The sequence below is a fragment of the Dipodomys merriami genome, unplaced genomic scaffold (genome assembly GCF_024711535.1).
Source record: "Dipodomys merriami isolate MVZ:Mamm:240054 unplaced genomic scaffold, mDipMer1.0.p SCAF_33, whole genome shotgun sequence".
Taxonomy (NCBI): Eukaryota; Metazoa; Chordata; class Mammalia; order Rodentia; family Heteromyidae; genus Dipodomys; species Dipodomys merriami.
The window spans coordinates 10,373,716-10,400,557 of record NW_027204826.1 but is presented as its reverse complement, the minus strand read 5'-3'; the positions used below and the strand labels follow the sequence as shown (position 1 = coordinate 10,400,557).

Sequence of the window (26,842 nt, the reverse complement as noted above, 5' to 3'; positions counted from 1 at the left end):
AAAGAAGTGATTTCTGGGTGAACAGCTTACCTTGGAACAAGCCCATAGTTGAAATGCTGGAAACAGGAAACACTGTGTGATGCATTTTATTTGGGAAATTATTTTTTCTAAATGCATTAAAACTGCAACTCTTAACCTGCAGTGCAAATAACAGAATCTACAGCACTGAGTTTCTTTGAAGTTGTCAATAATCTAATATTAGTACTAGCTTCTCTTATGGTTGCCAACTAATTAAATCAAGTAGGACTCCAACTTTGGACATAAAGTTTCAGTATGAACTTTAGTAAAAACAGCCATAAAAACACCTGAGACATATTATTAGAAAGTAAGATTTCCTCCCATCCAGAAAGGACTGTGGATTTATATTTGAAGCCTACTTTTGTTTCGTTTTGCAGTGCTGGAGATCTAGCCCTCACACATACTAGGCAAATGAGCTACACACCCAGGCCTGAAGCCCATCTTTTGAAAAATCACAATTGTAGCAGTAACTTTCAACTATCCTCATTTCCCTCTCTCAGTGGATAAGTCTTGGGAGGCAATGACTGCTTGAAAATTTCCCAAGCTTGTCTTACCCTCAGAACATACTGAGTTTTTAAACTTGTTGCAATCAATTAATGGTTCATTGTTCCTTTCCCAACTGAGGCCACAAGAGGACCCCAGCAGTGGGCCTAAATTTCTAAGAAAAACTAACATGTTAACTGGTTAATACATTTAAGTCATCAAAACAAGGCTATGCAGAAACAAGTGCAAGGAAAGGACTTTAAAAGTCTTCCTCAGCATTTAGTACACGTAATTGCTGAAGATTCTTCAGTTTGTCAATGGCAGAAGCCACTGAAATCTCTCCGTGAATTTTGTTGTCTCTTGTCCGAACATTCACCGCATTGTTTATCTTTTCCTTTTCTCCAACCACTGTAGAAACAAGGAAAACAAACATGTAAAATAAACGATTTACCATCATGTCAAGAGTCATTAGCTTCTTCCTTTGACAGTTAAGTGGGGGGGGGGAGGGGTGGATTGACCTCTAATCCCATCTCCCTACTGTCCACTTGAGAGAACAGGATTGTGGTCTTGGGGTACAAAGAGGAGCAGAGAGCTCTTACAGCCGTGCCACAATTTCCCAAATTGGGGGGGGTCCATATTGTGAGATAATTAGGAATCTGCACCCCTGCTTGTTGACACATAGAAGAAACTGATACATACAACAAAGCAGATACTGAAGAGAAGACCAAAGGGCTAGAGCAGAACAGGAAGAATAGTGCTGCTGAGTGCTCCTGGTGACTCTTCCAATGGTGTGACTAGTGAATCATTCTACCTTTTATATCATCTTTTTTCTAATCTAATTTTTGATTTCTTACACCACAGCCTGACAAAAGCATCACATTTACTACTACAAAGTCAATGGACAGTTTGGTAGGACAGCTCACTATACGTTCATTTTGCTTTCTGCTGACTCAGCTTACAGGAGGTATAGCAGTACCAGACCTGTAGGCATCTGAATGCCAGTTTCTCTTGACTTCAAAATTATTATTTTTATATCTTTGATGTTTTTGTGGCTGTACTGGGTTTGAATTCAGTGAGGGCTTTGTGTTTGCTAGGGAGGTAGTCTATAACTTGACCATGCCTCTAGCCCTTCATAATTATTCTTGAAGCCCAAATTTAGGATTTTATATCCAGTTACTCATGTGCATCGTGGGATGTTTTATTTTTTTCACTTTTTAAAATTTTTTGATTATTATTTTTTTTTTGTCGGTCGTGGGGCTTGAACTCTGGGCCTGGGTGCTGTCCCTCAGCTCTTCAGCTCAAGGCGAGCACTCTACCACTTGAGCTACAGCGCCACTTCCGGTTTTCTGGTGGTTTATTGGAGATAGGAGTCTCACGGTCTCTCCTGCCCGGGCTGGCTTTGAACCGCGATCCTCAGATCTCAGCCTCCTGAGTAGCTAGGATTACAGGCGTGAGCCACCAGCGCCCGGCCCTTGATTATTTTTAACTTGGAATCTTTTCCACCCATTAATCTTCAAGGTTTCTAATTACACCAGAAAAACATGGGGGAAACAGTTTAGGCCTGCCTCATGGCTCAAACATAAACATTATAAGTCTACTGAAGAGGTCATTGTCACATTCTTTTTTCATTTGACTTAAGATGTTAACAATTACTAAAAACACTCCATCATAGGACTCATGTGCAACTTGAGTTATTGTATAAACCTTGCACATAACATTAGTACTTAGGAACAGCTAAGCCAGGATTCTTCTTTGTGTATCAGTAAACATGAAGTTGTGATAATCAGCAGGGGCATATTTCTCATTTTACTTTTTTGAGTCAAAGCCAAAAAACAGACATTTGGAAAAAGAGAACAACAAATTACCCAAAATAAAATTATACTGAGCCAGCTGTGCATTCCGTATTTTCTTATTTAATGTACAACTGTCATCTAAATCCACATCAGCCATGAATCCTTCCTCAAAAAATTCATTGGATACCTGGAAGAAAATAGGTTCATCGTGTTACTTGTAGCCAGATTCTACATCAAGCTTTGCAGTCCCCATCTCCAGGCCAGCACACCCCTGTGACCCATGACAAGCTTTACGAGACACTATACCCCAAGCAACCAGCTAAGCTGCCCCCAGACTTTTGACTCAGAAACTGTGAGATAATCTCTGAGATAATATTTGTTTTTGCAGACTGCCAAGTCTTAGGGTAATTTGTTATGTAGTAATATATAAGAAGATGCTTTTTCTTAATAGAGACAGGTGGAAAAAATGTTTCAATATGCAAATTTTCAAAACCAATAAAAATAGTTCTGACACAGCTACATAAACATGATTCATGTGTTACTCCCAATTACTGAACATATTAGTTGTTGAAATAATAATATGATGATGTAATATTTTAAAGCATGAAGTCAGTGACCTACACATAATACATGGCAAGGCGGTTATTGACTTCGTACCTGAAAGGCGTATTTTTCACACGTTGGTCCCACAGGGATGACCATTACCTGACGCGGGGACAGCCAGAAAGGCCTGAAAAATACGTCAGACAAGCATTTTCAAACAATTAAAATTTACAGACAGAATTCCCGGTGTGAGCCACAGCACCCAACCCAAGACTTCTCATATGTGAATGCTGAAAACCTCCTCAGCAATGAAGGCCTTGTGCTGGGCAGAACAGGCTGCCTCAGTAGGCCACTCTGAGAGATTAATCGCCTTCTTCCCCTAATCTATCTGTTGGGTTTTTTATTTTCCAGTCTAGTTACTTCTAAATCTCTGAATTGGTTATCAAAGCAGTAAGGCTAGTCCTGCATTAGTATGACTCCACACCTCTAGCCAGCTTCCAGCAGGCCTCCTTGCTGGGGCTGGGCTGCTGGAGCTGACCTCTTAGAGCATTGTTCAGGCCACTGGAGGGTCAGGTTTGCTGGTTTTCCTCAGTCACAGGCCAAGGCAGTCTATGCTGTTTATAATGTAGGTTGAAGAGATGGTAGTGTGGCAGGATGCAGTCTCCCAGGGGGCAGGATATATGTTTTTCCACATAGCAACTACTTGGAAAGAGCCTGAAATAGGTGAACAAACTAACACCACTGAGCTCCTCCTCTAATGGTAATGGGCTCATGTAGATACTTGCTGATAGAAAGCATAAGCTGCCAATGTTTTTCGTATCCATTTACTCTTACTAGAAGTGTGGTTTTCCTTTCCATATCACTTACCATTTCCCTGCGTAGTTTTCTGCGAGAATGGCTATCATCCTTTCCACGGACCCCAGCACAGCTCGGTGAATGATCACAGGTCTTTTCTTATCATCCCCATCCTTGCTGAAAAATGAAAATTACTTATGTTAGTGTTTTCCTAAGGTTGGGCAGTAACTTTACTTCTCATATTGAGCTTTGTCTAGATTTAGACTAGTGTTTTGGTTGTCTCGTCTTTAACAGATTGTTTTGTTTGGAGGCCATATTTTCTCCTCCAAAGATGGCTTTACTTGCTTATCTTTTCTCACTTGCTTTTAAGAAGTTTTATTACAGGACATTGGAAATACATTCAAAAGCAGAGAATAGTATAATGAACTCCCACACCTTCTCTCAGTTTCCACCCCTGCGTGCACAGCGACGCTTGCTGCATCCAATGCACACACTCTTGACACTACCACGTCCCTCAGTTTTGTTCTGCAAAACCATCGGCAGACCTAAAACCCTTTGACACTCACTCATCCTTCTCCCCTGTATAAAAGAACAGAGCTAAAAATTATGACTAGTAATGAGGTAAGCTCCCAAAGATTTGTGTACATGTTTCATAGCACCTTATTGCAACAAAGGTAACCTGTGCACTTATAACCATGAGGATATACCCAACAGCTCAGCAAGGGATAGGTCTTTAAGAGGCAGGGCCTAGTAGACAGTTATTTAGGTCATAGGGAGCCACAATATGGCTTTCTCAGAGCTGGGATGGTTCTCAAGAGAGTGGGTTGTTAAAATGCAAAGCCATTCCTTATCTTCATCTCCTTCAACATGCAGCTATTTTCCTTACTGTTTCTCTGCCATGTTGAGATACAATTAAGGGGACCTTGACATATGCTAGTACCCTACTGGATGGACTTGCCACCTATCAGAATGATGAACTAAATAAACCTGTTTTCTTTATGAAGTATCCAGCCTCAGATATTTTGGCATAGAACACAAAATGGATGAAGAAAAGCTCCAGCTAGACTATAAGCGCGCGCGCGCGTGTGTGTGTGTGTGTGTGTGTGTGTGTGTGTGTGTGTGTGTGTGTGTGTGTGTGTGTGCGTGCGCGCGCACATGTGCACGCAGAGAGAGAGGAGAGAGAGAGGTTCACTAATATTTACATTTGCATTACTCATACTCAGATGACAAATAATAAGGATACTCCTACTGCAGCATTTATCATGTCTAATTACTCACCTAACATACGTAAGATTAAATCTAATAGGCAACTGGAAGTCCAATTGAATGGTAGCACACTGATGGTATCTGCCAATAGCATCATTGATTTTTATATCAATCTGTAAGTTAAAAAAATTGCTTAAAAAGTTTTTTTTAAATCATTTAAAAATTTTTGTTTATTTGGAAGCCCATGATCTACTTACTTTAGGGCCATAAAATGCTCCATCACCTGGGTTCATTTTCCATGGTTTTCCAAATTCCACCAAGCTATTCTGCAGTTGCTATTTTATTGTTAAAGAAGAAAATGTTTTAAAAAAGTGCTTGCTTTATTGTATATTTATCTATTTTTTTGTTGCTCTAGACTTGACAAAAGTAAGTTCAATGCGTATGTCATTGCATTCTTTGTTTAACATATACTTTTTTTTTTTTTTTGTCGGTCGTGGGGCTTGAACTCTGGGCCTGGGCGCTGTCCCTCAGCTCTTCAGCGTAAGGCAAACCCTCTACCACTTGAGCCACAGCGCCACTTCTGGTTTTCTGGTGGTTTTTTAACTGGACATAAGAGTTTTATAGGCTTTCCTGTGGGGGCTGGCTTTGAACCGCAATCTTCAGATCTCAGCCTCCTGAGTAGCTAGGATTACAGGCGTGAGCCACCAACACCCAGCTAACATATACTTCTTGCATATCTTTTACACTCAATTAACTGTTCAGCAGGGAAGACATGAGGGTGAGTAAGATGGTTCTGCCTCTTAAGAAATGTATGCATGTATCAATAAGGAAGTTTACTAAGCTGTCCCAAGGAATTACAGGTAAGAGTTTAGGGCAGGGATGCTTGGGCCCTACTTCCAGTGCAGGCCCCTCTGCTCACTGCACTGGCAGCTTCATTTCTTGGCTAAAAGTTCAAGACGCATTTGTCCTTGTGGGTGAGGCCTCTCACATGAGAAGGAAGAAGCGTGAGGGCCTTGGCTCTGGCTTCCACAGTGGGAAGACTAAGACCATGGGCCTTGTCACAACTTCTCTTTTGCCTTTCCTCTACCTCTGCTGAGGCCTGGGGAACATCTTTATGATTTACAAGGGTAGGAGTCCCCCTTTAGTCTTAGGCCACTAAGTACTTTCTGTGTGGCTAGTGATTAAGGTGCTTGGGTCTGATGCCGAGTATCAACAGAAGGGGCCTTTAGTCTCCCAGTAGTCCTTTGAATGGGTTGCCCCTGGGAAGAAAGCTGTCAAAACTCCACCCAGCTGGGTGCTGGTGGCTCACGCTTGTAATCCTAGCTACTCAGGAGGCTGAGATCTGAGGATCACGGTTCAAAGCCAGCCCAGGCAGGAAAGACCATGAGACTCCTATCTCCAGTAAACTACCAGAAAACTGGAAGTGTGGCTGTGGCTCAAATAGTAGAGCACTCCCCTTGAGCTGAAGAGCTGAAGGACAGCGCCCAGACCCAGAGTTCCTACGACCACCACCACCAACAACAAAAAAACCTCCACCCAAACTCTGGAGGTAAGGAGGTAAGATCCCTCCTGCAGGAGGGAGCTGACACAGAAAAATAAATCGGAGTGGGAATCTGATGTAAATGTGCAGCAGATACAAGATGTAGGCTCTGGGTTAGTGTCCCAGTTACTTGAGTGTTTGAAGGACAGGCACTGGGTTCCTCCTCACCTTTTCAGCTTCATCCCATAGCTCAGTGTCTCCTAGGAAGTTGTCAGGCCTTGTTGACAGGTTTAATTGAAAGGAGAAGCCAAACGTTGAGTAAACAGATTGCAAAAACTGCAAACACCCCATTATTTCTTCTTCTATCTGAAACCAGAGCAACAATTTTACATAAGTGACATGAGCAACTACAAATTAAATTCCTTTATAGCATCTTTATTTTCAGTTTCTAATGATTCTCTGCTAGTATGCAAAAATGCAATTAATTTTATATATTGATACTCCATGCTACCATGTAAAAAAAACCTCAGTTCTGGGGACTTTTTTGTAGATGACATTCATGTCACAGATGATTATGACCTCTGCTTTTTATTTGTTGTGCATTATTATTGTTGTTGTTGTTGTTGTTCAGTATTGGGGTTTGAACTCAGGAGTTTTATATTTGCTCAGCTTGTTTGCTTGGCTGGCACTTTACAATTTGAGCCATACCTCCAGCCTTGCTTTCTGCTGGTTATTTTGGAGTAAGTTTCACTGACTTTTCTGCCTGGGCTGGCTTTGAACCTCAGCATTTCAGAAGCCAGCCTCCTGGGTAACTAGAATAACAGGGAGCCAGGAGCACCTGGCTATCTTGTTTTATTTTATTATAGAGCTTCTCTAGTACAGTAATTACTAGTAGAAGTAACAAGAAGTTACATCCTTATCTTGCTTCTGACCCTTGGGATAAAGCATACTTTCACTACTAAGTATGAAATTAGCTTTAGGTATTTGATTTATATTTTTGTTTTGAATTCAGGGCCTTGTACTTACTAGTCAGAGTTAGGTATTCAATCCCTGGAGCCATGCCCTCAGTCCTTTTCTTTCTTTCATTAATTTTTAAAACATGGTCTTACTTTTTTGCTCAAGCAAGCCTGAACAGTGATTCTATTTATGCTTCTGGCATAGCTGGTATAACAGGCGCCTGCCACTCAGGTGTTTTGTCAGTTGAGCCAGGGCTGGTCTCAAATCAGTTTCTTCCTGAGCTCAGCCTCCCAAATACATAGAATTTCAGATGTGAGCTACCATGCTCTGCTAGCTTTAGATTTTCATAAATGTCTTTAGGTTGAAGTTCTTTTCCATTCTTAATCTGAATTTTTATGGAAAATAACTATTAGATTTTGCTTACTGATTTTTCTTGCATTTATTAATATGCGCATTAAGATGTAGCATGGCTGGAAGTATGGCTCAAGTAGTAGAGTTGCAGCTGTGAACAAGAAAGCCAAACCTTGAGTTTAAACTCTAGTCCCCAGGTCCAGGTCCAGGATGAACATGTTTTCTTTCTTTCATTTGCTAAGATGGTAAATTACAATACTTTCCTTTCTAGCATTAAACCCATCTTCTATTCTTAGGACGGCACCTACTTGATCAAGATCCATTATACTTCTAAAAAATAACTGGTGGATTCAATCTGTTAAATTTTGGTTAAGACATGTTGACTTTGTGTTCATGATCATGCTGTGTAGTTTGTGTGTTTTGGGTTTGTGTGTGTGTGTGTGTGTGTTGTTGTTGTTGTTGTTGTTTGGTTTTAGGTAGACTTTCACTATGTAGTCATCCTGGCCTCTATCTGGTAATCCTGCCTCATCCTCGCAGGTACTGGGATTGTAGGTATGTGCCACTATGCCCAGCTTCTTGTTTCTGAAGTAGAAGCAGAGATGACTGATTTGGAAGTGCCTCCCTTTCTCACTGAGGTAGGTAGCATCTATGCTGTTTCAGTGGGATCCCACAAATTGTCATGTGTTGTGCTTTCACTGCATACATGTTTTCTTGCTTTCTTTGTGTTTCTTCTTTATTTATTTAGAAGCATGCTATTTATCTTTCAAACATCTGAAGGTTTTCCAAATAGATTGCTGTTATTGATTTATACTGTAATTCGACTGTAGCAAAGAATTTGTTCAGTAAACTTTGTTTAGTAAATCCTTTTACATTTGTTGAGACCTGGGTATCTTGGTAAACATTCCACATGCATGTTCAAAGAACATGTTCTGCTGTTGTTCTGTCTTCCCATCAGGACAAAGCGTTGGCCAGTGTTTGTTTGGTGGTGACCTTTTGCATGATGTTTTTGAAACTCTTTCAGTTCTAGGCAATTATGAAAAACAAAACACCTCCAAATCCTTTAATTTAAGTTAATAAAATAAGCAAAGATTTCCAAAGGAAAAGACTAATAAATGTTATGGTAGGAAATTAGTGACCTATTGACTGACATTAAAGAACCACTGACTACTGGAGCCACATACATCCAGGACAAACACTTTCACAGCAATTCTGAGAGACTGAGGCATGTAAACTTGTCACAGCCATGCCTCCCCTGGACCATGGTCTACCTGCTCCACCGTGCAGAAGATGTGAGCGTCGTCCTGCTGAAAGCGCCTGACTCGGGTTAAGCCGCTCAAAGTCCCCGACAGTTCATTTCTATGAAGAACTCCAAAGTCCGCCAATCGAAGAGGCATTTCCCTCCACGACCGTGGACGATGGGCAAACATGAGACTAGAAAAGATGCAGAAACACAGTTTCATGCAATATATAGAGAAGTAGTTATAGTTAAGCCTCCAGTTTCAAAAATTCCTGGTTCTGGTTTATAGGCCTAAGAATTATTATTTTTTTACTTTTTTGGGGTCTAGGAGCCAAGCCCAGGGCGGTACACAGGTTAAGCATGCACTTTATCCCTGAGCTATAGACCATAGCCCTCTCCTAGAAATGGCTGAACCTTAAGCTTCCATCACTGCAGCACTCTGAGAAAGAAGCCTATTAGCTTTCTCAGCCAGAAATCTGTTCCCTGTGTTTGTCCACACAGTGAGTCTTGGGTGAAGCCCCTTGGATGGGGCTGTCTGTCTTCATGGGCTCCAGAAATAACTGAAAAAGTTCCTGGCAGGAGACTGGTCTAACCTTTGTATAACCAACTGTCCACACATCTGCTCCTGGCTTCTTTTGTTATAATCTCTCATAGAATCTAAGACATTCTATAAGAAAATGTGTCATTATGAGCCACTAAGACAGAAAATAACATATGATTTACAATGTGATATAACCTTAAAGTGTCATCAATTATAAAATGTATCCCAGTTTCAGGGATGAAAGGAAAGGAACATTGGAATCACCATATCCACTAGCCTATTATCCATGAATTTCTGTTTGTTTTATAGTAACCCACACAGTATGGAATTCCTGTATGCAACTATGCATACTTGAGGTATATTGCCATTAGGAGGACATATAATAATTTGTAAAATGTACATTATGTCCTCTGAGAAAAATAAAATTAAATCACCCCCAACTAACATTCCACACATACTAAAGATCAAATACATTTCAAGAAGTAAATTTGCTCTCAGGAATAAATCACTTGGTAAGTGGACAAAAGGAATCACTTAGCTCTACAAAGCAAATCAGTAATAGTAAAACCTACGATGAAGGGTATATTACATTCATGCAAAATCTGCTTCCCCTTGAATACTCACCAGTGTCCCGGACAATTCATGGGCTTGAGGGCGAATGTGTCCTTTTCGATGTCAAAGGTAAACATGTTCTCACTGTAATGCTGCCAGTGGCCTGAGGCCTCCCAGAGTTTACTGTTGTATATGTTGGGAGAGAGCACTTCGGTGAAGTCGCGCTTGTGATATTCCTCCTTCAAGATAAATGTGTTTAGTGTTAGTATTTGCCAAAGCAGATCACAATTCCACAAGCTATTCCTCCTTCCAGACAAATGCATTTAGTGTTAATATCTGAGAAGACAGATCACAATTCCATGCAAGGCAATACTCAGAGCAATTATTTTAAAAGATTGTGTCTTCTATTTTAATTCATGATTCATGTTTGTGAACCAGAACACGATTTACATATGCACAGTAAAAACTGCATGTATATACTTATCGTATAACATGTAATAGTGCTATAGTTGAGATGAAGTTTCCCTCAAAAGGCTCATGGGTTGAAGGCCTGGTCCCTGGCTGGTGGAGGACATCAGTTCTGACATGATCAGTAGAGTAATCCAATGACAGACTCATAATTAGGTGGCATTACTGGAAGATGGTAGGGACATTCAGAGGTGGGCCTTACTGGAGGAAGAAGGTCATTGGTGTTCTTGAGGACCTTGTCTTGTCCTGGGCTCATCTCCCTTTTTCTTTCTTCCTTCCTTTTCCTTCAGTACTGGGGTTTGAACTCAGGTCCTCACATTTGTCCTCAGTTTGCTTGCTTAACTAGCATTACCACTTGAGCCACACCTTTGGCTGACATTTTACTGGTTCATTAGATATGAAGGTTTCATAGATTTTTTTGCTCAGCCTGGCTTTTAACCCTAGCCCTTAGATCTTAGTCTCCTGAGTAGCTAGGATTACAGGAATGAGCCACAGGTGCCCAGCTTCCCCTCTCTTTTTGTGCTTTCTAGACACCACAAGGGGAGAACTTTGCTTGGCCATGCCCTTCTGCCGTGATAATCTGCTTCACCATGGCCCAGAACCAACAGCGCCAGTTGACCATGGACCAATACCTCTGAAAACCTGATCTTAAGAAATTCCCCTTTAGAATGGTTTCTTGTCTTTTCAGAGCAAAAAACAAAAGCCCATTAATATCAACAGCATATAGTATGAAGTGGTTTAATTCTTTGAAAACTACTAAATTGAAATACAATATAAAAAACAGCAGAATGTTTTTCCTGATCTCTTAGAAAGAGAATAATTGTATAATTTAGTAAATCTCATTGCCATGTTGCATGCCATAGTCTTGATGCACTTAGTTTTAAATAGAAAATGCACACTCACTATGCTTTGACTTTTCTGTAGATTTGAATGTTTCAGAAGAAAAGTTGGGGGAAAATATATCTAATGCTATGCCATCAACTTCTTTCTCTGGAGAGCAGAGGTAATCAAGGCTAGGAAAAGCAAGCTCTCAGTCAATGGCTCAGTCTAGCCTCCTGAAGGAACCTGGAAATTGACTCTGAACATGAAGGCAATGTATTTTGTCCCCCAGGGACAATTTCAGGCAACCTTAGGTACCACAAGGCCTGGGGATCTGAACACACCCCATGAGCTCCTATACATCAAGTGAATAAAAACATCTTCAAATACTTTCTCATTACAAAAGCTAATGTAATCCTACAGAAACAACTGCTCTCTCAAGCCCATTAAAATAAAGAATGTCCACCTACAGAGAGAGAATGGAGGAGTGCTATACAACTCAGGGACCCACTCCTTCCCAACCAGTGTCCTTACCTTAGCATTAGACTACTAGGGTTGTATATTTAAATGCCTTTACAATTCGGCAACCCACACAACCAGACCTTGGGCCTGATCATCAGCCATGTCTGTCTTGCATCTATAAAAGATAAGAGAGCCCTTTAAGGCCACCATAAAGCCTTTCTGTTTCATCTCCACCTTTCCCCTCCAGAGTTCTAGGCACCGGGTGGTGTGTTGATTTTTCAGCAAGGATAATACAGCCAAAGTAGCAACTGATCTCCACCCTTCTCCTTAGGAGTTCTAGGTACTGGGTGGTGTGCTGATTTTTAGCAAGGAAGATATAACCAAAGTAGCAACTGTGATTGGTCATCACCATCTATCAAAATCTCTAACAACTTTCAGGGACACTTCAACTTCCCTGACCTCTGCCTTCCACCTGCCTCTCTCTGGCCACTTTTCCTGGAATGTGTGTTGGCCAGTGACAGAGTCTGTAGAGATCACTCTCAGGATCCAGTCACATGCAAGTCAAGGAAGGAAAAAAAGACTAGTGAAGCCACAGACAATAACCAGTGCATCCCATGTACTTTTCCTCAGAAAGTTACTGAAGGAAGTGCTCCCCAAATGTGAGTTATAGATTAGCAAAGAGGAAGAAGACAAGGACCAGGAAAGAAGCACTCCAAAACAGGAAAGCAATAAGGGGAATAGCCAGGATGATAATGCAAAGAAGTTCTAAGATACCAGCTCATACAAATCTTGGCATCAAATTGATTCTAAAGTAAGAGAACCAGATTTGAAAAAAAAAGGTTAAATAGGCAACTACTCAAACCACTACAGAATAAGCTGCAAGTAGTTTTATAGTTTGTAAGAGAATCTCTGAGGGTCAGTTAGTAATAGTTGCTACATAAAAATCAACTTATTGAAGATTGTAGCTTGGTGTGGTGGTGCATATCAAGAGGTTAAAGTAAGAGGATTGTGAGTTCCAGTCCATCCTAGGCTACATAATGAGTTCAAGACCAGCCTATACATTGAGACCTTGTCTCAGTTATTAACAAGGATGTATCTTGAGAATGTTGTTATTAAGCAAATTCATCATGAGAACATTCAACAGTGACTTACCCAACTTAAGACAGCTACAACCACATAATCTGACGGGGCAATAAGACTGTCTGATACATTATGAGTTCTCCATTACATAGATGGTCTGTCATTGACTGACACGTCACTACACAGTGGATTGTTGTAGCTACTACTTACAGGAAAGACAAAATGAAGTGAGAATGGACAGGAACCCCAGCAGTCCATGTGAATCACCTCTGAACAATGTCTCTGTTGTCCTAACCATGCAGACACAGAAGACTTTCCCATCTATGAACTTGTACCACTGGTAGGAATTTGATGTAAGTGCTTTTCATTCTTTTCTATGGGACTCCTAAATCACCAGGAAGTCAGGCCACAGACAACAAAAGAGCTTCCTAACTGAACATTTTGTACCAGAGAAGACACTTTCTCCTTTTTCCTCTCCTACATGCTCTAGAGAGGCACATTTTATTAAATCCAAGAAAAAAATCATCTCCAGGTTTTTATTAGAAGACACAATCCATAGAACTACTTGACCACTCAATTATGAGAAAAAATAATAAAATGTAAAATGCAGTTCAATAACAATTTTAAAAAATATTTAACTAACTTACTCGTATAAAATCCATGAGTGTATTATAAATGAAGGCTCCTCTAGGAAGAAAAAAACAGCTTCCTGGACTCAGGTCATGGAAAAAGAAAAGTTCTTGTTCCTAGATGGAAACAGTAATTACATTTCAAACATTACTTCTTATCACTCAATAGTTAGCACACACGTGACCTGCTACAAGCCACATGCCATGCTCAGTGATTTCTCCATCTTCTAATACCAGCCATTCCCAAGCCCTCAGTACTTCCTCTAACCATACATTATAGGGCACACTCATAGAGACCTGGCCTTGAGGCTGGCCTATCATCACACACTCTTCACTGTGAACACTTTCATGACATACTCAGAAGATCTCACGAGGAGAAAATGTGACAGAAAACACCATAGAAGTCCACTGTAAAAGGTGGGCTTTAAGTGATGATGACCATTCTCATAATTGTCACTTCCTGAGAGCCTTCCCTGTGTGGGAAACCCGGTGATCCCATCAGATGCTCAGCAGGAGGGATGAGGGCAGTGAGTTTCCTAAGTGAACACCTTAGCCACCACATAACACAGCTCAATCCTGGCCTGGAAGGACTGAGATTAAAACCCAGAATCCATCCATTTTCAAATATCATTCCTTCTTTCTATACAGTATTTTACCTCCTAAGTAAATAGTATGCTATCAAGTGTATATCATTTAAAAAAGAGCTTTATTTTTATATCATGATACATATCATGAAAAAAATTATAAAGGTGCAATTTAAAGAAACTAATAAAAGATATAGGAAAGGGAGAGGTTAAAAGATAATTCAGGTTATGAGTACCAGGAAAATAGCAGATGGGAGGGAAGAAGAATAGCATTACTATTTAAATTTTGTTGTATGAAATGCAATCATAAGGTAACAAAGACAGGCTTATATTTCCATGGCTACAGGAAAGTGGGGCATACCTTCCCAATTTTCCTGTGATCTCGGTTCTTGGCTTCCTCTTGGAATTTTTCCCAGGTCTTCATCATTTTATTATCAGGGAAAGATATCCCATAGATTCTCTGCAGGATTTCCATTTCCGAATTGCCTTCCCAATATGTCGAGGAATTCTATACATTGCACAAGATTTTGATAAACATTTTACATACTGGGTATCAACATCTCTGCTGTTGAATATAGTCATGGTTTTCCCTCGCAGTATCCGCATTGCTTGTTTCAAAAAGACTTTTTTATGTTGCTAGAGAGAATCTAAAATTAATTCTAATTAAATCTGGAAAGCTCTAATTACAAGTATGATTTCCAAATTATAGCACCTCAGTGAATTATGTGAAGAGTAGGAATGAAATGTGAGGGAATGGAAAGGAAGAATATTGAAGAGCAATCAAGTAGAAGAAAAAGAGGCAGGCAGTCCAAGAAAGGGAAGATGAGCCCCAGTGAGCAATGGCTCAGGGACTAAGAACATAAATGGGCAGGGCTGACAGCCCATGTTGCTTTTTTTATATATCATTTTAAGTATATTAATTGTACAGAGGGTGATTTCACTACAGTAGTTCACCAAAAGTTTTTTTTGAGAAAGCCAAAGAAAGGCCCAGAAACATTTGGACTACAAAGTCATTGCTATATCTCTTGATTCTCAGAGCCATGTTTTCTCTATTACATCACCTTTTTCCTTTGTCCTTTTTCCTGCAGTACTTTATTTTACATGGAGATAAATATTCTTGCTTGCACTAGGCAACTGAAGAAAGCCCTAGTACAATCAATCCTTGGTATCTGGAGGGAAATTAGTTCCAGAACCTTCCATGAGTATGAAAATTCTTATTTTCTCGCCTTATATAAAATGGCATAGTATTTCTATATAACATACACGATCCTTCTATAGGCTTTAAATCATCTCTAAATGCTTAAATTGCATATACTAAATACTATGGAAATATCTGTTATCCTCTATTGATTAGGAAATCTATTACCTGAAAAAAGTCTGGACACATCTGTATCGACGAAATTTTTTCAAATATTTTAATTTGCAGTTTGTTAACTCTACAGATGCAAAATCTATGACTATGGGAGGTCAGCTACATAAAGGACAGAATTATCCAAAATATATGAAACAGAAATGTATTCTGATACAATAACATTAAATAAAATTAAAGTCATATGTAGTTTTCTAACGGATCAATACTCTAAAATACATATTACTTTCAGCCAAATGAGAACAAGTGTTTAAAATATCATATTCAGAGTACAGAAATATAATTGAAATCCCTTATCATCTAGTTTACCTTAAGTTTGCCGTATTTATAAGTTAAAAAATAAATTCTTACCTTGAAAAGTTTTATGGTTTTAATTTTCCCTGTGTGTCTAACATGGGGGCCTTTACAAAGGTCAATTAGTGGACCACACCTATAAAGAGATATTTAGGACACTTTTACAGATTTTTTTCCAATTATTCTAACCATATCTTCATATGTCTGTGTGTATATACACACACATGCACACGCACACACATTTTTTTTGTGATACTACGATTTGAACTCAGGGCCTCCCACTTCCCAAAAGTGCTGTTTCCACTGAGCCATGCTTGGCAGTTCTTATTTTTGGTTGTTATCTTTGAGATATAGTCCTACTTCCCACCCAGGTACATACCTGGGTGTAATTCACTTGTCAGATTTCTCAGTAGCTAGAATAACAGGTGTGGGCCACCATATTCAATTCTTCATTGAGAAAGAGGCTCTGAAATTGTTCCAGTTCAGGCTGGTATTGAACCCCAAGCCTAACAATCTCAACTTCTCAACTAGCTAGGATGCCTGGCTCTCTGTATGTGTTAAGTAAATGGTCTCTTTCTCTCTTCTGGATTCTAAATTAAGAATTAAGATTCCATATGAAATTATAACTCCTTTGTACAACTACTTAACAATAACAACTTAAAAAAATGTAAAAGTCCAGGAGAAAAACCACTCATCTAGCCTCAGAACTCAATATTCTGTTTTTTCCTCAAATTCAAACACCACAGAACACCTTCTGAAAGAAATTATATAAGAGAGATGCTACTTTTAACGGTCATGGCTCTCAAAAGCTGCCATTGTCATAAAGTTGAAAAGTCAAATATTCCCTGGTCTATACCAGTTTTCAGGACTGCAATTATCTGGTTTCTTACAAAATGAACTACCTCGATATCTTAGTTTAAAAAATAAATGTCAAAAGCAAAAAGAGGCTGGGATCCAGTAGCCCATGTAATCCCAGCTACTCAGAAAGCTGAGATCTGGAGGATAACAGTTCAAAGCCAGCCTAGGCAGGAAAAGTCTTCAAGACTCCATCTTCAATGAACTAGCAAAAAAAAAAAACTGAATTAGGGGTATGGCTGAAGTGGTACAGTGCCAACTGTGAGTGAAAAAGCAGAGCAAGAGTGCAAGGTCCTGAGTTCAAGCCCCACTATCAGCACGCACACACACACACACACACACACACAGAGAATGAAGCTCTACATGTAAAAATGTCAAGTCACATGGTTAGTATTTTTATTACCACATATTAGTTGTACAGGCATTCCATAGTGATATGTCCATACAAACATACAATGGGCCTCATCAAATTTACTACTCTATCATTCTCCCTCATCCCTCACCTCCTTTTCTTCAAATGCCTAAATGATATCTTCAACTCATTGCAGAGAAGAAAGGCTTTTTTGGGGGGAGGACTGTCAAAAATTAAATAAAGTCACATAAACTGACGGGAACAGGAAGGCCAATGTTGGCAAACCTAGTCTCCCTCCTAATGGTAACAAGTTCATGTAATATAAGAGATGTACTGGGCAGAGCTTGCACAAAGAGACACAACTTTCCTGTCTACTTTATTGACACCAGAGAACCACAGCACTTAACTGTGGAAAAGCAGTTCCCTGCTGGTGGATATTGATGGTCAAAACAATATAAATATTCACTCTCTAGATAGAACCATGAAGGTCCCAGCAGTACCTAAAGAGCAGGAACATAAAAAAGAGGGAAGGACAATAGACAAATAACAGCAGGGTGCAGTAGGTCATGCCTATAAACCTAGCTCGTTGGGAGGTTGAGATTAGGAAGATCACAGTTTCAGGATAGCCCAAGAAGAAAAGTTTGAAAGACATTTTTCAGATGACAGTGATACGTGCCTATCATCTCCAGCTACATGGGAGGATAAGATGGGAAGGATCATGGTTCCAAGCCAGCTCAGGCAGAAAACTGTGTGAGAAAAAGTCTATGGAGGGAAGCTGGGTGTGGTGGTATGCCCCTGTGATCACAGCCAGGAAGGGAAGCCTAGAGTAGACAAATGAAGGCTTGAGGATGTGTCTGGGTTAAGGAAGACACTAGCCTAAAAATAACTAATGACAAACAGAGCTGGAGGCACAGATCAGCAGTATAGCACCAAGCTAGCAAGTAAGAGACCCTGAACTTGAATCCTAGTATCGCAAAAAAAAAAAAAAAAAAAAAAAAAAAATTAGTCTTAGTACCATCCTAATAGCTACGAAGGAGAAAATAAGTGGCAATATTTTGGGGCTCCTAACTGAAATCATTTATCAGCTATACGACAGACTACCTTCTAGAAAACATGCTCTGCTCAACCTCTCAGATCTTCAGGTTTGCCATTGAGAAGTGTTAAAATGTATGCATACAAACCTGTAAACTGTGGTGGTTGGAGTGTTGACCTTCTCCTTCAGAATGCGGCACTTAAATTTATTATACTACAAAGAAAAATGTATTTGCAAATTAGTACTCATGCCTCTTTCAAAAGCAGTGCCAGAGGGCTGGGAAGGTGGCTCAGCGGTAGAGCGCTTGCGTTGCATGCATGAGGCCCTGGGTTCGATTCCTCAGCACCACATAAGCAAAAAGAAAAAAGCCGGAAGTGGTGCTGTGGCTCAAGTGGTAGAGTGCTAACCTTGAGCTGAAGAGCTGAGGGACAGCGCCCAGGCCCAGAGTTCAGGCCCCACGACCTGACCCAAAAACAAAAACAACAACAAAAAAATAAAGCAGTGCCAGAGCAGGCACTAGGGTCCAGGTGCTGAGCCACTTGACACAAAGAGCTCACAGCCTAGAGCTATACCTTCTGACCCAGGCCCTGGACCATCCCTTACAGCCAGGCAATCTGACATGAGAGGCTACAAGCAGAAAACATGCAGGACCTCATTTGGCTATGTATTGAAATAACATTTTTGACATATTGGTTTAAATAAAATTATTTTCTACAAAATCTAAGATTATACATGGTGATCTGATTTGTGGATTCCATTATATTTCTTCTGGGTAATATTGTTCTAGAAAACCAAATTCAACAACTTTTACAGATGATAATTATTTATTCATTTATTTATGCCCTTCTGGAGATCAAACCCAAAGCCTTCCACAAAGCTATATCCCCAGCTACAAGTTAAAATCATTTTTCTTTTCAATTTTAACAGAAACTACTTCCAAAAAGATGGCCATAATGTGTATACAAGTACAGATATTGTTGAATTTAATGCTCTTGACTTTATTTCCAATTCTAGAATCAAACAATGCTTTATTCAAGAATACAGAATTCACTTTTCCTACTAGACAGCTATTAATATTGCTCAGAATTCGTCAGATTTATAAATATACACTTGAAAATTTTTCACCTGGCCTTTTACCTACACAGCTGTTTGAAAATTTCCTGGAAAAGCAGAAATGTCACAGCAAGTGGCTACGAGCCACCACACAATCAGTGCCAGGCTGAGGATACTGTAGGGAGCAATAGAGGACTTTTTTTTTTTTTTTTTTTTAGCAGTGGGAAGGGAAGGGAAAAAGTTAGCCCACATTAATTGCTTTTCGTGTTCCTAGTAAAAGGCTTTTGTTCTGTTTTCCCAGTTACCTTGAACATTTCCAGGAGGGTTTCCTTGCTGACTTCTAGTCTTTCAAAAGGCTGCTTCTCTTTTATGATGGTTTTACACATGCTCTCCAGGGCTGCCAGCTCCGTGCTAGACACTGCTCTAAAAGAAAGAACCCTGTACGTCACTACAGACCTTCTGACACTCTAATGTTTCTCTGGCCTCTGACCTGTGGCCTTCCTCACCAGTGGACCCCCCCCCCCACCATGAAAACTGGCCTGAGGCTTTACAACACTGGGCAGTGGGGAGCCCAACACTCCATACTACTACTCCTGAGAGGGATATGGGCCTAGACAGATGCTGCGAGATCTCATCATCTCTCTTCTGCCCTGCTAGGAGCCTCCCTGGCCAGGCTGCAGGCTCCTCGGAAGCCTGCTCTTCTGTGTGCTCTTCCCTATGAACCTGACATTTATGTTTTTTGTTCCAAAGATCCGCAGTAAGGGCTCACCATGTCCCTGCTGCCAGTGGCTGTGAGGACATGCCTGAGAGGAAGATGTATGTGAATTGAGATCTGCACTAGCAGGTCTCACATTAGACAGCTAGCATATACTATTTTTCTGGGAAAAAGAGATAAAACATCAAAAGTTTCCCTAGAATCGAAACTCATGAAAAAAATCAATTTTTACAAATGGTTCACCAATCTACCTAACTCACAGTATCCAACATGTAATGAGTGAGTAAAGATGAAGCCATCATAAAACAATGGGGAATAAGCACAAGGCCTTTGGAAAGCCAGTGTTCAGGGGTGTTACCTGTCCTCGATGAACATGTCGTAATAAAATCCATTTTCAATAGGCGGGCCATAGCACAGGTGGCCTCCGTAGTAAAGTTCCATGGCCTCCCCCAGGATGTGCGCACTGGAGTGCCAGTACACCTGTGTGGGCAGGACAGAAGCCAGAGCCATAGACATTTATAGGAAGATCCACAAATGAGCCAAGTGGGTGAGTTTTGAGGGGATAAAGGCAATGTGTCTACAATGTCCATGTGAGAGCTGTACTCTCCCTGGCATTCACCAGAGCCTGGCAAAAGCTGGGAAAAGCTGCTGCCTCGTTCCTTTTGAGCATATAGGTGTGGGGTGAGAATGTCCACTTGGAACACACACAGAGGAGGCGTGGAAATCTGGTGTAGATCAGGAGAGAGGAAAAGCAGAGTAGCTGCAGCTCTAGGCTGGGTATATAGACAGCCAACATGGCTGCCTGGGATAATGCCAAAGTCAAGGGCATTTTATATCTCTGTCAGAATGAAGGCTGGGGAGAATGAGATGCTGCCAAGAATGCCTGCTGGCAACCTTACATTCTACAAGTTTAGAAAGCTGATCTGGTTCCAAATTCCCAAGGAATTCGCTTTAGTTTATGGGTTACTAAAATTCACTTACATAGCTTAGTCAAGCGATAAGGAATTAAATTTCAATTTACCCATAAATTAAAATTAAATCACCAAATAAATGCAGGTACAGGTTAATGAAGCCCCTGCTGGCACTTTTTTTCTCTTTCATTAAACAGGAACCCCAGAACAGTCAGAAAGCTGATTATAATGGGATCGGCTGACTGAGCAGCTATGTGCAGTCCTGACCCAGGTCACTAGGCTGGGCTCACACTGAGAAGCAACCCAGAGGGTCATCCTTGGGGCACAGTGTCTACTAGATGTTGCCCGGATCGTGGCTGATAGCAAACATCAGCCCAACACCCCTTTTGGGGCATTGTGTTGACCCCAAACACTGTGTTAGGTGCTGGGGAGACAACCGGAACAGGAATGGAGTTGCAGCCCTCATGCAATTAGTCTACTGTAGGAGAGGTGGGCAGTGGAGAGAACCAGGAGAGGATCCATAGGATAAGAAGGGCTCTGTGAAAAAGAACCATAGCGAAGGCCCCACAAGCACAGGGTGCAGAAAGGCCTGCGTGGCCACCACTCAGGGAATAAACAGAAGAGCAGAAAGGAAGAGCCAGCCACCATGCAGCCCTGGGAAGGGGCTGAGCTTTACTCCAATTGCAATGGACACATTAGTGAGCACTAAGCAGAAACCATTCCATTTACATTTTGTTTGGTTTTGGTTTCTTTCAAGCAGAGTCTCACTATGTAGCCAGGCTGGCCTCAAATTCATGATCTTTCTGCCTTAGACTCCCAAGTGCTGGAATTACAGGCCTGGGCCATCCAGCTTGGCTAGTATACGTTTTGATCACAGTTTGATAGCAGTATGGGGATGGGTTTCAGGGGAAGAGAACAGAAAGCAGGCAGTTTTAGGGGTGGTAGTATAAAAGGATGAGTGGAAATTCATGGGTAGAGCCTGTGGAGATGGAGAGAGGTCAGCACCTTCCAGATACTCTATGAAAGCGCAGTCCGCCAAGACTCCTGATAAACTGAGGACTAGAGTTGAGGATGTGGGGCTGAACACATGTAACCTCCAAGATACTGGACTGAGGAAACACTGAGATGGATAAACAGGGAAGAAATAAGTCTTAGGGTTAGGATCAAAAACTTCATGGTGAGCTAGCTGGGTGCTGGTGGTTCATGCCTATAATCTTAGCTACTCGGGAAGCTGAGATATGAGAATCATGATTGGGAGCCAGCCTTTAACAAGGTTAGCCTGGCCTACACATCATGTTTGAGGCCAACCTGGGCTATACAGCAAGACCTGTCTCAAAAAATTATGAGTTTTGATGACTTTTTTCTGTTTCCTTCACCTATTAATGAACTACTTCGAAGGAGCCTGAAAAGTGAAAGTGACAATGTGTATCAAATACCTACATATAAAAATGTGGAGGCAGGTGCTGATGGCTCACACCTGTAATCCTAGCTGTTCAGGAGGATGAGATTTGAGGATCTCGGTTCAAAGCCAGCCTGGGCAGGGAAGGCCGCGAGACTCTTATCTCCAATAAACCATTCAGAAAACCAGAAGCAGCACTATGGTAGAGCGCTAGCCTTGAGCTGAAGAGCTGAGGGACAGCACCTGGGCCTAAAGTTCAAGCTCCACAACCAACCAAAAATAAAAGTGGCATTTTTATTTTAATGAAATTAAGAAAATTTAAGAAAATTGCATTTTTAAGTATCTAAAAGATAATGGAGTTTTTGTAATTGTTCCAGTTCTCCCACACATATTAAAATTAAATTATAAAGTACATGCACTTTTGATATAATAGGAAAATTAGGGAAACAATTATTTTAAGGAAATAAATACAAGCTACTTAAAAAACTATGTGTTGGGCTGGGAAGGTGGCTCAGTGGTAGAGTGCTTGCCTTGCATGCATGAGGCCCTGGGTTTGATTACTCAGCACCACACAAGCAGAAAAAAAAAGCCGGAAGTGGCGCTGTGGCTCAAGTGGTAGAGCACTAGCCTTGAGCTGAAGAACTGAAGGACAGCGTCCAGGCCCAGAGTTCAGGCCCACGACCGGACCCAAAAACAAAAACAAAAACAAAAAAACTATGTGTTTATTCATTCCAAAAATTTTCAGGAGATATCTGTTAAACATCATATTGTAATTGTGAACCTTAAATGGCTCAAGTTCCACCACCTGGGTTTTAAATACTTACAGCTTGAGCCTCCTCACTGTCAAACGTCAGCAGCTCCAGAGTGGAATCTCCTTCCAGAGGCCGATCCAGGTCCCACAATTCTCCATTGACCTTGGCAATTACCATGCTTTCAGCCACTTCCTGACTAGGGAGGAAAAAGCCATGATTACCACATGTTCTACTTCTGGCTTTTTGGTAGTTTATTGGAAATTAGAGTCTCATGGACTTTCCTGCCTGGGTTGACTTCAAACTGAGATCCTCAGATCTCAGTCTCCTAAATAACTAGGATTATAGGCACGAATCACTGGTGCCCATTGCAAATTATTGAGAAAAATAAGCAAGAGAAGAAACCTAGAAAGCATAAAGAAAACAAGAATCATCCTCAGTCTCACCACTCTGAATTACATACCCTTCCACATTTTTCTATACATACCAACATAAAAATTAATACTATTATATGTATATCTTATTTTGTAACCCACTTCTTACAATTAACAATAAACCATAGCACTTTCCCTAACCTTAGATCGCCTCTTAATCATGCTATTTAGTAACAGAGAACCAAGACTTGCTGGGCATTTTGCTTATTTCTTTTTAGGTTTTAATTTGCTTTATTTTGGCAATTAAATATTACTATGAATGGGGTGTGTGTGTGTGTGTGTGTGTGTGTGTGTGTGTGTGTGTGTGTGTGTGTGTGTGTGTGTGTGTGTGTGTGTGTGTGTGTGTGTGTGTGTGTGTGTGTGTGTGTGTGTGTGTGTGTGTGTGTGTGTGTGTGTGTGTGTGTGCGTGCGTGCGCGCGCTTGTACTGGAGCTCGAGCTCAGTGCCTGAGAATTGTCCCTTAGTTTTTTTTTTTTTACTCAAAGCTAGAATTCTATCACCCGAGCCACACTTCCAACTTCTGGCTTTCTGGTGGTTAATTGGAGATAAGTCTTATAGCCTCTTCTGCCTTCATAACTGCAAGCTTCAGATATCAGTCTTCTGAGTAGTTAGAATTATAGGTGTTAGTCACCAATGCCCAGCTCACTACTATATTTTTATTAGAACTTTAAATTTTAGACCTTTAGAAGAGATCACATTCTGATATTCAATTATGTATTTAAATGGCCTTTTCATTTTATTCAATTGAATTTTAAAAAAGATTTTCTCCAGGCAGAAAACATTTTCTCCAGACTCGGGTATAATAACTGAATCTATCAAACTGATTTCTCAGTCTCTGTCTCTCTCTCTCTCTTTCTGTCTCTCTCTGTGTGTCTCTCTGTCTCTGTCTCTCTCTTTCTGATAGAGAAATGTAGATATTGACATAGATGGCCTACCTGATCCCAGCAGCCACGTGATAAGGTGTTGTTTTCCACATTTGTCCTTCCACCGTCTTCCCATCAGGCATTTTTACTGTAATCACACCACTTGTATTCTTTTCTTCAGTAGCTAATAAGAGCTGATGCTCTTTCTTCAATGTTTCAAAAAGCTTCAACCTTTCTTTTATAAAATGTGGTTGCTTCACCTAAAAATCATTAGGATACAATGGGATAAATATACACAGCCCTTATACACTTACTTACAAAACCCAATCATGCCCTACTGCACAGCTCTGAATTCATTTCACACCTCAAGGTCTGCTCAGAATACACAGGAAGAGCCTCACCTGTACTTTCCTCCACAGAAGACCCTGCCCCACATATCTAACTGCTTCCTAGCTCTAGGGGTCAAGCTCAAAGCCTGCCCCTTCAAACCTCTCCACTTGCCACACCTGCCTTTCCTACTGTTTCTAGCACACATACAGAGTGACACAACACTTACTTATACACAGCCATCCTTCAGCATCCAGGGGAGATTTGGTCCAGGAGCCCCATGGATACCAAAGTCTGTGGATGCTCAAGTTCCTCAAATAAAGTGGCCTAGTGTGTGTATATAACCCGTGCATGTTTCCCTGTACCCTTAAAAGTCATCGGGAGATGCTTATGACCAAAAGACTAGGTAAACAGGGAATAATGACTCTAAAAGTCCCTAAATGGTGCAGTACAGATACAACTGTTTCCAAACATTTTTTCAACTTGTAGTTTGCTGAACTATGGATGAAGAAGAGGGTCGACTCTTCATCTTACTTTCGTCTCAAGTTGTTTCTCCTAGCTGATCCGAAGTCCAGAACTACACTGATATCTTTGACGTCATATTGTCCTCCTTTGTCCAAATGTACCAAATGCTGATACACAATGAATACATTCAAGCTGTTATAATGATTTTTATTAAAAAAAAATAAAAAGCAGAGTCACTAGTTTCCTTAATACAAAGAAGAGATCTGCTATCTCATCTTTAAGAAACTGAGAAGTACTTCTAATAGAGCTGGGTGACTAGCTCATCTTTAACTAAAGACATATTTATATGACCAAAATAATAATTTAATTAGTAACTCTGTTTGTGTCAAAACTCCTGCATACCATCTTTAAAATTACAGGGGGTATTTTATATTATTCCTATTGTAATGGCTTACCTCACCATCTGGGTCACTTTCTTTCAGTTTCTTCTTTTTAGAATCTTTTTCCTGACTTTTACTAGAAGGAGGCTGAAAGATAATAATAAAGGCAAGTAAAAGCTACACATCTGAAGCCTGAGGAAGGAGGAGATGTGCCTTATAAACAACTGTCACTGGAAAATGTGTAACTGTCACCAGAGACTTTTAACCCATCATCTCATTAAGATGTTGCTAGAGGTGGGGCTTAGTGGTGACACCCCTATAAAACCCCAGCTGCTCAGACAGATCAGGATCAGCCTCTCTTGCCTCACAAGCGTTAAGTCCCTGATTTAAAAAACAAAATACAAAAACTCCAGTAGAGCAAAACCAAACAAACCATGTTGCTAGTGCACCACAGTTATCCTTGGCAAAGAACACCTCAATCCGACAAGTCTTAACGTTGGAGAGACACACTTGCCCGTCCTGGGCGCTGTGCTGTGGGCACCGAGCTGGGCCAGTGGGATTGGGGACACAGATGTCAGGTGGGGATAGCGGGACTGGGGACACTGGTACCGTGTGGGGCACCAGGCAGGGTAAGGGGCTTGGGGCCACAGATGCCACCCTGACCACCTGCTGCAGAGCACCAGACGGGATCATGGGGCTGGGGACACCTCTGATGCCATGTGGGGCACGGGGCAGGCACGGAGGTGGGGACACGCGTGCCGTGCTGGACACGCGCTGCAGGCGGCCGCCCGGCTGCGCGGAGCCCAGCGCGCGCCCTGCCGGCCGCCCCGGGCCCGACCCGACCCGCGCGGCCCGGGCTCCCCGCGGGTCCCGTTACCTGCGCGGCCGGGGCGGAGCTCCCGGCCTCCCGGCCTCGCGGGGCGCCGTGGCTCAGCCCCTCGGCCCGGCACAGCCGCAGGCGGTAGAGGCGGTGGCGCAGCTCGCGGTTCTCAGCCCGGAGCCGCGCCACCTCGCGCGTGAGGCTCGGCCCCGCGGCCTGGCTCGGGTCGGGCGGCTGCAGCTGCTCGTCCCGCAGCCGCTGGACCTCGGCCCACAGCCAGCGGATGTCCTCCTCCTGCCGCTCCAGGCGCGAGGCCACGGCCTCCACCGCGAGGGCCTCGACCGCCATGGCGTCCGCCTCCCTCAGAAACCCACGTCCCGCGGGCGTCGGCCGAGGCGAGGGCGACGCGGCTCTGCCAAGGGCGCGCGACCCGGCGACAGGGCGGGGCCGAGGCTGCACGCGCCGCGGGGGGGCGTGGCCACGGGCGGAGAGCCGGGCGCAGGGCGGGGCGAGGGTGGGGCCGAAGATGAAGCAGGGGGCGGGGCGTCCAGGGCGGAGCCGTAGCTACGCTGGGGACGTGACTGGGTAGGGGCAGGACGCGGGCGGGGCAACGAAAGAGTAAGGGCGGAGCTTCGCGCATGGTGAGGGCCGTGGCTAGAAGCTGGGCACGGGTCCGGGGGCGGAGGTAGGGGTGGGGCCGAAGGTGATTTACTGCAGGGGGCGGGGCTGGCGGGCGGGGCCTCGGGGCGGGGCCTCGGGGAATGGCTGGGACGCGGCCCAGCCTCGATGCGCTGGGCCTGGGCAGTGGCCCTGGGCGGACGTCGTA

At 42.2% G+C, this 26,842-nt stretch overlaps 1 protein-coding gene across 1 annotated transcript; it reads right to left on the bottom strand.

Annotated features, from left to right (window-relative positions):
* Positions 1 to 70: 70 nt before the first annotated feature.
* Tars3 (threonyl-tRNA synthetase 3) lies at positions 71 to 26,409 on the bottom strand. Its single transcript, XM_070043128.1, has 19 exons — positions 26,074 to 26,409; positions 25,272 to 25,343; positions 24,097 to 24,284; positions 22,804 to 22,927; positions 20,028 to 20,149; positions 19,260 to 19,377; positions 18,050 to 18,114; positions 15,719 to 15,797; positions 14,360 to 14,506; positions 13,433 to 13,531; positions 10,029 to 10,195; positions 8,895 to 9,057; positions 6,547 to 6,684; positions 5,096 to 5,173; positions 4,911 to 5,011; positions 3,705 to 3,809; positions 2,952 to 3,024; positions 2,367 to 2,481; positions 71 to 909 (listed from the first exon to the last, which is right to left on the bottom strand). The coding sequence occupies exons 1-19, from the start codon at positions 26,362 to 26,364 to the stop codon at positions 761 to 763; spliced, it is 2,394 nt and encodes a 797-aa protein (XP_069899229.1). The 5' UTR covers positions 26,365 to 26,409; the 3' UTR covers positions 71 to 760.
* Positions 26,410 to 26,842: the final 433 nt, after the last annotated feature.

Bases quoted from the DNA above. Each gene is read 5' to 3' on its own strand.
- Tars3 (XM_070043128.1), bottom strand. From the start codon at position 26,364: ATGGCGGTCGAGGCCCTCGCGGTGGAGGCCGTGGCCTCGCGCCTGGAG. The intron at 25,344-26,073 runs GTAACGGGACCC...ATTATCTTTCAG, and splicing joins GCTCCGCCCCGGCCGCGCAG to CCTCCTTCTAGTAAAAGTCA. The intron at 910-2,366 runs GTAATTTGTTGT...TTGTTTCTACAG, and splicing joins TCAGTATAATTTTATTTTGG to TGGTTGGAGAAAAGGAAAAG.